The 13770-nt window shown below is 37.9% G+C and overlaps 2 protein-coding genes across 2 annotated transcripts; one reads left to right on the top strand and one right to left on the bottom strand.

Annotated features, from left to right (window-relative positions):
* Positions 1-103: 103 nt before the first annotated feature.
* Positions 104-675, bottom strand: LOC129766782 (histidine-rich glycoprotein-like). The gene is made up of 2 exons (XM_055767379.1): positions 619-675; positions 104-553 (listed from the first exon to the last, which is right to left on the bottom strand). The coding sequence occupies exons 1-2, from the start codon at positions 673-675 to the stop codon at positions 104-106; spliced, it is 507 nt and encodes a 168-aa protein (XP_055623354.1).
* A 10260-nt stretch (positions 676-10935) lies between these two features.
* Positions 10936-11541, top strand: LOC129766783 (histidine-rich glycoprotein-like). Its single transcript, XM_055767380.1, has 2 exons — positions 10936-10944; positions 11023-11541. The coding sequence occupies exons 1-2, from the start codon at positions 10936-10938 to the stop codon at positions 11539-11541; spliced, it is 528 nt and encodes a 175-aa protein (XP_055623355.1).
* The last annotated feature ends 2229 nt before the right edge of the window (positions 11542-13770 follow it).

A 13770-nucleotide genomic window follows, 5' to 3' on the forward strand; every position in this document is an offset into this window, starting at 1 on the left:
TAATCGATTTTGTATCTTAGAACAAGACTTATCAATACATTCCTTAGGGAACACTTCCGCAATTTCCCTCACTATTCTTCACAGTTGAACATATCTACTTCTCCTAATGGCTGTAATATTCCGGTTGATGATGATAATGTTGATAGTGATGATGATGGTTGCTATCATCCGCAACCAATGGCGCACTGTGGTGTTCAGCTTTCTGATGAGCATGTTCAACCTTCTTCACAACAGCGTTAAACCCGTGATGAGGATCAGCGGTATACTCGACAACACGCTCCGAACCATCAGCATCGTGCAGCGAATACTGTCCCTTCACGACATCTCCATCACGATGTTCCCAGTGAGTCTTGTGGTCTCCCGTATGGTCATCCTTGACTCCATATTCGAATTTATACTTTGGATGGGAGAAATAATCCTCGTGGTGGCTTTTGTGGGCATCATCTCCGTGCTCAGATTCCTGATGATGCTCTGCAGCCGCATGTTTCGTTTGCTCCTGGTGAAGGTATGCCTGGGAGGCGGCTATCGCCACGACAAATACGATGCAACCGAACTAAAAGAAGAACATTACGTAATGTTTACATAAATGGTCATTTTACGCCAGTACAAAGTACTAACCTTAAACATATTCATTGGCTTCTCACAACCAAACTGCAGCAATCGAATGACGTCCATTTCGGCGAAACTACTCTTATATAGGTTGAGTTTAGGTCCACAACTCAATTAGTGACGACTAATGCACTCAAACACCACCGGTCAATTTGTCAAACCGGGGAACGATTGCAAAAGCTTTGCGTTCCTAAGAAAAGCTTAGCTTGAAAACAAAAATTCACTTCGTTACCTTTTTTTCGGTGCCATTATGAACGCTTGAGTGAGCTCTCGTTTTGCTACGCATCGAGTTCAGTGTGTAAATTCGGCGGTGAATCGTTTGAAAGCTTTAAATCTTTGTTGTTAAACGCCCACATTTTTGTTGGAACGTTATATACGTTATTACATATAATTTACTTCGTCTCCATTTTCACGCAAACCAGCTGCAAAGATACAGTTCTAGGGAGGTGATCAATACATGCAATTTTGTATGAATCTTTCATCTCAACAAGAAAAAAAATTATTGAGGATGTTGACGGAATGTGATCTTATTCCTAGGGGAAACTAAATCCCATGAATATTTGTTTTTATATTCAATAATCCCAGGGCATTAGCAATTAGAACACACATAACTGAAGTTAACTAACAAGTCGGTCGAATGCACGAAACGGCCTGTAAAGAAATGTTAGTGTTCTAAAATTAGAAGACATGTTCACAACCAGCGACGAACTTAATTCAAATTTGGCTCAATTTTAAATTAGGTAGATAAATTCCCGCCAGAAATACAAGTATCTTAAATATGTCTGCACACCACTTGATATAAGTCATGAATGAAATTCTATAAAATATCCAACGGAGGTAATTAGGAACCTAGAGTGCTGAAAATCGTGATGGAATCCGAATGGAACATGTTGAGTATGGTCAGAAATCGAGAGACAGCCATTAACCGAGCCTCCAAATCGTGAGCTGTGCGCGACAATTGCATATATAGCGTTACAGTGTACCTTCGTTTTTCGCGGTCTCTGAGTCTTCTTCTGAAGGTGCGTCGTTGATAAAAGTATATATCATCAGAAATTCAACGAATATAATGCATGTTTTGGTTTTCACGAATTAAGACGAATACTGCGCTCATATGTTCATTTCAAACGCCAATCACAAGCATAAATAGAGGGAGAACTGTATATAAGGAAAATAAATGTAATGGAGAAATGAAAGATCAGTGTTATGCGACATTCCGAAATTGGGTCACTGTGTCCGTTGCAAGCATGAAACGAACCAAATTTTGGAATGCGAAACGGCTTCAGGTCCATGCTCAACGATCCGAGTAATTTTGGAGCTGTTTGCGGAAATGTGTCATAGTAAAAATACGTGAATGGGTTCAATTTAGCAAGAGAATGTAATCGATTAATTATTTGGCATTAATTTCAATACTAGCGCGGATTTTTTTTCTTCACTTTCCGTGCTTCAGTAATCACTTGTGATCGTTCGTGACATGATCTTAGATGTTCATGATAACATATCGACCAGAATGCTCTTAACTATTATTATTCTGAACTCGTAAAACATTGTTACAAGAGGATTGAATGAATAAAATATATACACAAAAATATCAGAGTGTTATTGAAACCATGGTTTTTGAGTTACATATATCATATTGAATATATCATATTCAAAATAAGTGGTTGGTCGAATGGGCAAACACAAACATGACATATTAGGATTGTATATTACAATTGTATGAACAGGGGCACCGAAATCGAAAGCGAAGATTCTCAGTAGATGAGCAAGAATTGAATGTCCCGAAATCAAAAACATCTGAAACTATAACCCGAACATGTTCAGAGATAATCAAATCGATTAGTTAGAAGTCTTCTGCCAAAATGTCATGTAAATGATGTTTCATTAAGTGTGCCAAATCAGAAAACAGGTCACGTTTTTATGAAATAAAGTTAACGGTAATAACTAATGGCTGCGAACGGATTCTGACGATTAGCATACCGATCGAATCGGAAATTCTCTAACAATTGTTTGATATGCTATACATTATAATCCTCTTGTCTGTAAATGGTTTAAATTTATTGAAAATTCGAAGCATTTCCATTTTCCCGTGGTGTCAATAACGAGCAACTTAGGCCCCGATGACATTGCATCGGCATACGCACGAAAATTTGGTTACACGATCACTGACAAAAAGAAACAAACTATTTAGTTCGCTCTAAGCAGACGATTTCGATCGAAGCGAGAGGAAGCAATGTAACCACGCCAATTCAATTTCATGTACAGTGCGAGAAATTCCTATAAGCGCACATGTATATTTTGGCTGTAAGATTAACTAGATATATATTTCCAAAATATTTTCATGGGATTTAAATGACCTTCGAACATCAAGTTTATCTTGCCAAGAAAAGTCCCAATCCTATTCTCAACAGTTATTCAGAATGAGAAAAACGTGTTTTCAAGGTAGAAATTCTTATAAGCGCACATCAGACTTTATTCTCAAAGAACGATTTATACATGAAAATGACAGCATTCAATATTTGGTTGGTTTAACATTTTTCAGAATAGTTTCATAGACACGGTTTGGCATTGACTCAATCAGATTATCCAACATTTCATGTGGAATTTTATTTCACTCGTCCCTTACACATCTCTCCAACTCACGAACTGTTGCAAATTGCCGTCCACCACTGTAGACTCGCCTTGCCAGGATTCCCCAGAGATTCTCGATGGGATTGAGATCCGGGCTACGAGCTGGCCAGTCCATAACCTGAATGTTTCTTTCGGAAAACCATGACAATGATTTATTGCTTACGTGAATGGCAGCATTATCCTGCTGGAAGATGAAGTTGTCGTCCATAATTTTTTTTGTAGTTGGCACCAAAACACTGTCCAGTAGCTCTACATAGTTGTCGGAGTTCATCCTTGTCGAAATAGTGGCGATAGGAGTCTTCCCTTTTCTTGAAAACGCAGCCCACACCATGAGACTTCCACCACCAAAATTCCTGCTCAACTTCAGTTCGGGATTTTTTCGTAGATCATGCCAATAATACGCGCAGCAGTCGGGACCATCAAGATTGAACTTTTTCTCGTCGGAAAAGATCACTTCATCACACTCTGCCTTCCAATCCATGTGCTGTTTAGCGAAATCCAATCTTGCTTTAATGTGCCTTGGGGTGAGGTTTGGTTTCTTTGCTTTGGTTTCTTTCTTCGTGTAAACCAGATGTCCAGATCCTCGCAAAATTTGGGAAACACGTCGTTTGGATATGGGAAGGTCCAGTTCTTGCTTTATTTCCGAAGCATTAAATTTTCCAGTCTCCCCAAGCTGAATGATGCGGTTCCGGTCGCGGTTTGAAATTTTGCAGCTACCTTTGTTCTTTCTTCTGATGCCATATTTTGGGCCCTTCTTGAAAAAATTCCGGACCACTGTTTCTCCTCTATCGATCCTCTTTGCTATCTCCCGGTTGCTTAAACCAATATCCTTCAATTCGGTTATTAATCTCCGCTCAGTTTCGTCCAAGAACTTTCCTTTCGGCATCGTGCTTCATATTCAATTGCGCTACTTCACTGCTTAGCTGATTGTGGTTAACTCATTCTCACGTTACAACCTTACCAGGATGTGTTGAAAAATGGCCAAGATGTTTACATATTGGTGGGAAAATATTTAAAATCCCAGTTGCGCTAATGAGAATTTCGCACCATAATTTTAAAAATGTTTTAGTAAAAAAATATGTTTGCACCAATGATGACTTAAACAACAAAGTTAGTACACATTTAGTCATTAGGAAATCACTACGTAAAAAAGGAATGGTTTTATCTACTATATATCTAGAATTTTCAGAAAACCCAGGTGCGCTTATAGGATTTTCCCCCACTGTAGTTATTTACTTCTCACGACTGCAAGCATTTCGGGCAGCCACATTTTCGTAAGAAGCTGCAAGCAGTGTCACCGCGGCCTTATGCAGTCGCGAGACTAGAAATAACGAAGGAGAAAACGCAAAGAGAATATTTGCGACGTAAATTCCATCCTGGCACAGTAATTAGGAGAACGGTACAAAACGCACCGGTGAGGTAAAATGGCCCAAGCCATTAATTGTTAAAAATCTTTGGACTAGTCATGTAAAATGATATATTACTTTTTTTTAGTTCGCAGTAATATTTTTCGCATATCCATAGTATACAAACATGCTCATCACAATGCACAATGGTCCAGGAGATGCATTTAAGAGGAAAGTAGCATTTAGAGCTCGACAGTAATTCTCTAGACAAAAACTGTCTTCGGCAAAATTGTTACAAACGATAGAGCGCTCATTTATATGTTATCAAAAATAGAGTGACCAAAATTGTCGATGAAATAAAAAATCTTTCTTATCTTTATAGATAGAAGTAAACATAGTTCGACAATGTTGAAGCCCCAGTTATTTTAAACAACTTTGTGGAACAAAACTTTTTTCTATCTCTTAATATAATCGATTTAGCGCTTTTTTCTAATTTGCATTAGGGAGACGATGAAAAAACGGTTTTTTTTCATAAACTTTTATATTTCATGTAGAATGAAATATGCTCTTTCAAATTCCGCCAATAAACTCCATTTATGTTTGCCCCAGAAAGAATGACAATCAAATGATGAGAGCGTATTTTTTGGGAAGAAATATCAAGAACTTTGAGTGAAGTTGAGATATTGACAAGTTTTGCATCGCAAAATGTTTGTTTTAGTAAGTTCTCAAAATCTTTCGAAGACAGTTTGTATGTAGAATTTGAAATATAAAAGTTAGAGTATAAAAACAGTTTTTTTCATGGCGACCCTAACGCAACTTAGAAAATAGGCGCTATATTGATTATTTCAAGAGATAAAAAAAAACTTTGTTCTACAAAGATGTCTCAAACAAATGGGATTACAACATTGTCGAACTATGTTTACCTCTATCTATAAAGATAAGAAAGTTGGATTTTATATTTTATCTACAATGTTGGTCACCCTATTTTTGATAACATAAAAATGAGCGCTCTATCATATGTAACAACTTTGAAGAAGACAGTTTTTGTCTAGAGAATAACAGTCGAGGTCTAAATGCTAATTTCCACTTAAATGCACCTCCTGGACCAGTGTGCAATGAAATAAGAGACAAATTAAGAAAAACTAATGCATCTGGCTCATCTGTAAATATTCATAGTTGCTTCGTAAGGTTTGCCGTTAATCAATGTTCAAATATCAGGATACAGTGTGAAACCTCCACAACGACTCATTGAACTTCATGATCACACCTAAAAATTGGACCAACTTGTCATATTCTACAAAAAATTTGCCAAAAACTGTAAAAACAACGATTGGGGCAGAATGCTCAGAAAAAAATATTCGTTACGCAGGTTACAAAAACAAACATTCGTTTCGACCAATGCCCTGGTATGTCGCCATTGTTTGTAGCTCGCATAGAAAATCATAAGCATAGAAATTACTCCAATCCGCACTCACATTACGGAAAAAACAAAGCGAAGTTGACAGCACGACTGAATTGACCACAATTACATTACGAAAAGAACAAATGAAACTTGTACGCTTGATCCCTTTCTACGCAGCCTACGCTCGATTTGTGTTGGTTGTGATAGGGATGTCAGCCCTTTGGTTCTAACTTTCTCTCTTTGCTTTGATGATGTTAGTTGCATAGTGGGTCTAATTGATTGCTTAATGAGATGAAATTGCAACAAGCTTATTAGTGTTGCACCATTTATTTGTAATTTTATCCAAGTAATGAAGTTTGAATAAGCTATGTCCAGTATGAAGATATATTTTATGAAATACAGGTCGGACTCGATTATATATAATCGCAATTTCACTTTCAACGTTAATTTTCGAATCCAATACATAATCGAATCACAAAAAAAAGCTATTTTTCTATTAATGTTTGACATTCATAAATTTATGAAAAAATGAATCGATTATGTATAGGATTTGAAAATAAAACGTATCAACTTATCGATAAAAAAACAGATTGGCATTACGGGCATCCTGTAAGCCCACTGTGTGCGCTGTGCTCGTTTGTTTTAGTACGACTAACCAAGTTTTTATGGTGTGTTCTGTCCAAGGATTATGGTATATTACCCCACCCTACGTTTTGAACTGCCGACGGAAATATTCAAAATTCCTTGGAAATTCGAGTATTTCATTTCAAATAACATCAGGTTTATAATTGGCAGTGATGGAATGAGTATTCTAGATGTTAAATAGCATGAATCAATTACAACAAACGCGGTAAGTGGCTAATCTTGTGCCACTCTACCCTACACTGTCGGTAACGTATAAATATTGCATGTCCTTTGGAGAAAATTTTCACTTCCCGTTCGGCGATCTTCGAAGCAACATCGTTTCCGGAAATTGAGAAAGACAACACATTTCCAATTTAGCTCATTGTGTCATTTTTGTTTCCCTTCGAGCTGTGGATGCGAGAGAACATTCCACTCGTTGTGAATCTGGAATTGCAATCAACACATCGAGCCGAGCCATGTAGGGAAACCAAACTGGACTATCATTGCCGGCTTATAAGGAATATTATACTTCCGTTGGAATGCTATATGTGATCTGGTTTCGCGTTTCAGTCGCAAGACTGTCTCCATCAATTATCTATGCAATACTGCCCCCTTCCGATGCGGCAATCTTCTAGCCTTTTTAACGGTTTTGACTGAGAATTCGAGAAACCGTAATTCTCGCGATGTTTCATTTTTATCGATGCATCTGTGTGTTACCATGGCGAAGCATGGAAGATGTCCACGATACCACTGGGACAACACTAAACAACATGAAGCATAACAATTTACACTTGCAAATCTTTTCATTTTTGTTGTTTTTATGGGTTGTCAAAGATATATTGAAGTGGGTAAGGAATGTGGAATAACGGTGGGTGCTGGTGGAACAAATATTTGATCACATGTGACCGAGTGTGTGTCAAATCCGAAAAAGGCTGCTGGAAGCTCAATGAATAAAATCCGAAAAAGGCTGCTGGAAGCTCGATGAATACTAAGTGCAATGCGTGCATTGACATGAAGAAACTAATTACGACATATGACTCCGTGTATTGTTCTCGCAAAGGCAAGAGAGAATCGCTGCTTCTAGAAGTGATTCTACAAAAGTTTTGTTTTGAAATTGCAAGTCCATTCGGGATAAAACCGGCACCATCAATCAAGGTAAAATCAATCAAGGTTTTTTTTAGATACCTCATATTTATGTTTTGAAGACAAAACGACAGAGCCGGACTGATATCCAGATGAAAATATCCAAAGCCAACGTTGAGTAGGACATGACAACAAAAAAGTATGCCAGGCCTCATGGTATCCCTCGATAAACGCTCATTGGCCACATCTCCGGTGGATCCTCACCCAAGCTGGGATCAAAACTGCCGTGTTTACTCCTGATCAGGAGGTCTTCTTCTTCTTCAATGGCACTAACGTTCCTAGAGGAACTTCGCCGTCTCAACGTAGTATTACTTGCGTCATTTTTATTAGTACTTAGTTGAGATTTCTATGCCAAATAACACGCCTTGAATGCATTCTGAGTGGCAAGCTCTAGAATACGCGTGATCACAGTGCAAGTAGAAGGAAATTTCAGGAAGATCAGGAGGTCTGCTTGGTCTTAAGAATCGTTTTTATGAGCTCCGATATTCGTCGTATGGCTTTCAAATTTGCCAGAAAAACAACTTGAAACACCCTTCCAATACGTAAAAGCTAATTAGACCTCTAGACCGAAATCCGAACGAGGTACGAGCATTGCAAGAAGTGATGATACACTTACGTATACATACACATTCCAACACATACACGCAAATCTTACCAACAAACTCATGAGAACGAAAGTTATGAATCGTTCATTCTGAGAGTACGTATAGCATTCAGTATTTACGGTACAATTTGCGACGAAGAGCCTCTCTAATTTACTCCAAACTTTGATCGATAGGCTTAAAAAACGACGGAACGTATTAGTATAAAACGATCACAGTTATTTAGGGCAAACACTAGGCTAAAAATTCCCCTGCTAACATTAGAAGTTACTGTAATACTTGCAAGATTACAGATGATTTTTTCGAACACTACAAAAAATCTGTTTTGGAACTTTTTGGAAATCGATGCGAATAATTCAAATAATTTTCTTTCGGCAAAGTAATAAATTAACCTTGTACAGAATTTAATGATGTTTTTAGAACCGCTTTTCGTTTTGTGATGTGATCATAGTTTTTTGAATTATTCACCATCAAAGACGAAGGCAAAAATTTTAATTTAAACAGAAAAATCTCTGTTTGGAAATGTCGTGCAGGAACGTTCGTGGAACCAGATGATATTCAATAAACTCTTTGATAAGTGTAATGGGATTTGATATTGAGTTGGTTAGCACAAAATTGTGTTAGTCTACACAATCGTTGAAAAAACATAAAAAAACCATTTTTATTTATTATCGATACTGTTATCCGGTACACATACACGCACGAAGATAAAAGTATATACCTAAAATATTCTAATACCTGAAAGTTGGAGCTTCAAAATGATGTACATCCCAACTTTATATGTTAATTTTCCACGAAGTAAACAAAAATATATAAAATAATTGTAATTGTTTCCACGAAGTAAACAAAAATATATGTAATAATTGTAAAAATCTCTCAAAATTTTCGACTTCTCACTATGTTCCACTATTTTTTTTGTAGAGTGTATGAAGAAAGGAACGCTCGACAGAACGACAAAACGATTTTATTTGTATGGTTGATAAAAAAAAAGTCAGTGGTAACGTCAGTCAGTGGTAAAAACTACAAACCTTTTTTTTTTAAATTACACTGACAAAAAAATATTTTAAAACTTTAAATTCATTTTCCTCAAAAATGATCAAATTTTTTCTTGGGAAAACTACTACTAATGTTTTACTCGTAACACTTCCATGTGTAAATTATCGCGAATGACATGTTCTGCAAACTTTTCTCTATTTAAAAACATTTGAAGAACATATCAAACGTCACAATTTACACGCACACAAATGTTACATAACATACAAAATATAATTTTCAGGAGTCTCTATACAAAAATGCCACATATTCCAGAAACTATAGAAGATAATTCAATTTTAAAATAATTTTAATTTTATTAAAACTTTGTCGAATACACTGTATCGCTATCTTGACTCTGAACAAAATTTTAGATTAGTAGTTTTTTCAAAAAAAAAACATGAAAAAGTTGTTGTTAAAAAAACTTTTTCCGTGTAAAAGTGTTCATCTTCCGATGTGTGGATGACTTGTTGGTAACTGTATGAGCAATTCATAGAATTCAGTAACAGGTAATATGTTTTCTTCCATTTTGAGTAACTATAGATATTCAAACTATTCCAATTAGGGGCTCTGGCACAGGGAAACACCTTCAAAGAAAATTTGACGGTAATTTGCTTTTTTTTTGTTATGCAAAATGTCCAACATTAGACAGGATGGGTAGGTGTTTACCATCGCACATAATCACGCAATCGATATTTAATTGTTTCTTTTAGTAGCACAACAAACGTTGTTTTGGTTTCTGTTAAGACTTTTAATGATTGTTGAAAATATTGGTTTTTTCATACACTTGAAATTATATTTAAAAAAAGGGATATGAAAATTTTCATAGCGCATAAGAAAAATGTATTTGTGCGAGTTTTTTTTCCTCTCAATTTTTATCATAAAATGATTATGAAAGTGTCAAAATATATGCTAAACATCCATCCAACAGAATGTGAACAAACGCTTCATTTCCTTTTGCAAAAATTGAACGCATTTGCTCATTTCTAACGCCGAAATTGTCAACCCATTAGCGACATAACAGCCTGACGTGACCAATTGCATCGTGGTGACACCCGCAGCCATCCGCCATCCGGTGGCTATTTCCTATTTTGAAGCTTCTTTTCTCTCCTATGCTTTGCTTTCCTCTGTCCAGCTGCAGCTGGTACGGATCTGCGAAAATTTATACCATCTGTGATGCGAATACGGTGCACAAATTGATTGTAAACGAGTGCTAATTATATTATTGTGACTTCATTAGACTTCAACCAGACGATACCGAAAACGAAGCCGGCTCTATTCGTGAGTGATTTCTTCTTTCGATAACTTTTTCGTATTTTATATAATCTTTAGCGCGCTCACCTGCGCTGTAAAAGCCATCGGGGTTTGAGCCGGCACGAAAAAGTTCGAATTGAACCATTTCTCCCAGCCAGCAACGCGACGGCTCGGTTTCTATTGTTTTTGCTATAAAAACTAGCAGAAGTGCTTCAATTATATCATTCAATCGAGAGTCATCCAACACTGGACAACAACCGTAACTGCAGCAAACCAAAGAGCCAGCCCATCAATCATGTTGAAAGTGAGTGGAATAGTAAATTTCCTTTTTCACCGTGAAGTATGCTAATTTTTCAAACATGTTCTATTTTTCTACCAACAGTTCGCATGCCTCATCGCTTGTGTAGCGGTCACCGCTTCGGCCTATCGCGTTCACGTTCCGCAGTTTGAAGAACACCACCCGGAGAAACATCACAAAGTCGAACAGCACGAGGAAGAAGTGCACGAGGTTCCGCATGATTACTATGCAAAGGCTAAGTACAAGTTCGATTATGGCGTTGAGGACCCACATACCGGTGATCACAAAACGCACTGGGAGGAACGGGATGGTGATGTCGTGAAAGGAGCTTACACTCTGTTCGATTCCGACGGCAGCACCCGAATTGTGGAGTACACGGCCGATCCTAAGCACGGATTCAACGCAGTCATCAAGAAGGTCCAGCATGAACCATTGGTAAAACACGAAGCACCAGCGGTAAAACAGGAAGCACCAGCTAAGCACGATCACCAGCAGCAGCAGGAAATGAAACATATGTATCACGGCCATGAACATAAGCATCACGAGCAGGAATCGAAACACTACTACCACGGGCACGAACATGAACACAATCACCAGGAATAAACCTGCTTCACGTATCACAACGTGCCGATGTAGTGGTAATTCCTACTCCAAAAGACTTGTTAAAATGTAAGAGAATTTGTTAAGGTTGTTATGAATTTTTCCTAAATTATAATATTCACATTTATTTAAAACACCATTGTTTTATTCGAATATAACGTCCGAGATCCTTCGATTTTTGAGTGACTGCTACTTATTGCAAGATTTGATACGAATGCGTAGAGTCTACAAAATAGCAATGGGAAATACAATGTCAGACCAAAATATGTACAATTTAGTTTTTAGTTTTTTGCAGTTGTAAATCATCGCATTTTTTCAAAAAACTTTACTGGTTTGTGTATGGAGCGTAGATTTGAGTACATGTCACACAATCCAAAATATATTTTAAATTAAGCTTCCAAATATACTAGAAACAACAAATAACGAAAGTGGAGTACTGTGTAGAGGGTGAATGTGATCCTCTTATTACATCCAGTGTATTTCGCTTGCAATGCGTTGTATTCCCTTATATATATACCGTGCCGATGCGACGCATCCCTGCCGCTCATATTTCACCCGCTTTGCGGTTTGCTCCAACCCTGCATCACCCAACCCAACCACGCAGCACGGACCCTTGGCCTACGGCATTCGGTCAGCGGTGAGGGCAAGACGTGTGCTCTGCGGCCAAAGCATAAAGCATCTCCGAAATGGCTGGTCTTTTTTGGTGGCTAAAATCACACATTGGCGATCCTGCCAGGAGCTGGAATTTTCTGGCAGTACAACTACTTGTGTTCGTCGCAGCTAATTAACCGTTTTGCTGATTATTTTAGTGTGGTGTGGAGTGTAAATGCAAAAAAAAATCTAAAAAAAACAAATATGTGGAAGTGAGAAAAAAATGGCTGTCGTCCCATCGTTGTGATTTTTGTGTTATCGCCGGTAGCTGGAAAGATGGTTGAACACGAGTGTTTTTTTTTTCTCACATTTCGTTAGTTTGTTGAATGAGGGGAAAATGTGTAGTGATGTGCGTTTTTTGCTTGAAATGTGTAGTGATGTACATTGTTGATGGAACGGATCGGAATCGTATTCATTAAAAGTGTCATTGTGATTTTTGTGTTATCGCTGGTAGCTAGAAAGATGGTTGAACACGAGTATTTTTCTCACATTTCATTTTTTTTTTTGTTAAATGAAGGGAAAATGTGTAATGATGTACATTGTTGATGGAACGGATCGTAATTGTGTTCATTAAAAGCGGATCGTGACGACCACGCTTGATATTATTAAAATACCGCGTGATGACCGCGCTAGGTGTTATTCAAAGCGGATCGCGACGACCGCGCTAGGTAAAATTAAAAGCGGATCGTGACGACCGCGCTTGGTGTTACCAAAAGCGGATCGCGACGACCGCGTTTGGTGTTATTAAAAGCGGATCGTGACGACCGCAGTGTTTTATAGCGGATCGAGACGACCGCAGAGTTTGTAACGGATCGAAACGACCGTGCTTTGACTATTTGAGCGGATCGAGACGACCGCAGAGTTTGTAACGCACGTGAATGTGATCCTCTTATTACATCCAGTGTATTTCGCTTTCAATGCGTTGTATTCCCTTTTATATATTCCGTGCCGATGCGACGCATCCCTGCCGCTCATATTTCACCCGCTTTGCGGTTTGCTCCAACCCTGCATCGCCCAACCACAACCACGCAGCACGGACTCTTGGCCTCCGGCATTCTGTCAGCGGCAGTGTTTGGATTTCGATCAAAATCAAATGATACACAATGTGTCATGCAAGTAAACTCTCACGAACATATAACCAAATATGAGAGGATCATTCAGATACTTGTATGAATGTCAGCAATCACTTTTGTAACATTTAGTGATTAAACTAAGAGAGGAACGAAGACTGTTGTTTGCATATTCGAGCTGTATCAAACATGGCACACTATTTTCGAAGCCTGCATACAAGTTTGAACATACAAGTATATCGTCCCATTTTACTATAGCGAAACCCACTGCACAGACAAGTGCAAAGCAATAAATGATACAAGAAAAATTACGTCATCATTACGTCACCATTTGCGGAGAGCAGCGATTGGGAAAAGAGATAAAACCCGAGAGTTTTTGCTTCTCACTGGAGCGGTGTTGCTAGTAAAACTGTGAGGTCTATATGAATATACACATTTCAAGGGATAGCGGCGTTAAAAATGGAAAATATAATCTGTCTACCCTTCCCTTAGCCTCTGTCGAGCTAAATAA

The sequence above is a fragment of the Toxorhynchites rutilus genome, chromosome 2, assembly GCF_029784135.1.
Source record: "Toxorhynchites rutilus septentrionalis strain SRP chromosome 2, ASM2978413v1, whole genome shotgun sequence".
In the NCBI taxonomy this organism is placed as follows: domain Eukaryota; kingdom Metazoa; phylum Arthropoda; class Insecta; order Diptera; family Culicidae; genus Toxorhynchites; species Toxorhynchites rutilus.

Excerpts from the sequence above, each read along its gene's own strand:
- LOC129766782 (XM_055767379.1), bottom strand. The coding sequence starts at position 675 with ATGGACGTCATTCGATTGCTGCAGTTTGGTTGTGAGAAGCCAATGAAT. Across the intron at positions 554-618 it reads AGCCAATGAATATGTTTAAG|TTCGGTTGCATCGTATTTGT; the intron begins GTTAGTACTTTG and ends TTCTTCTTTTAG.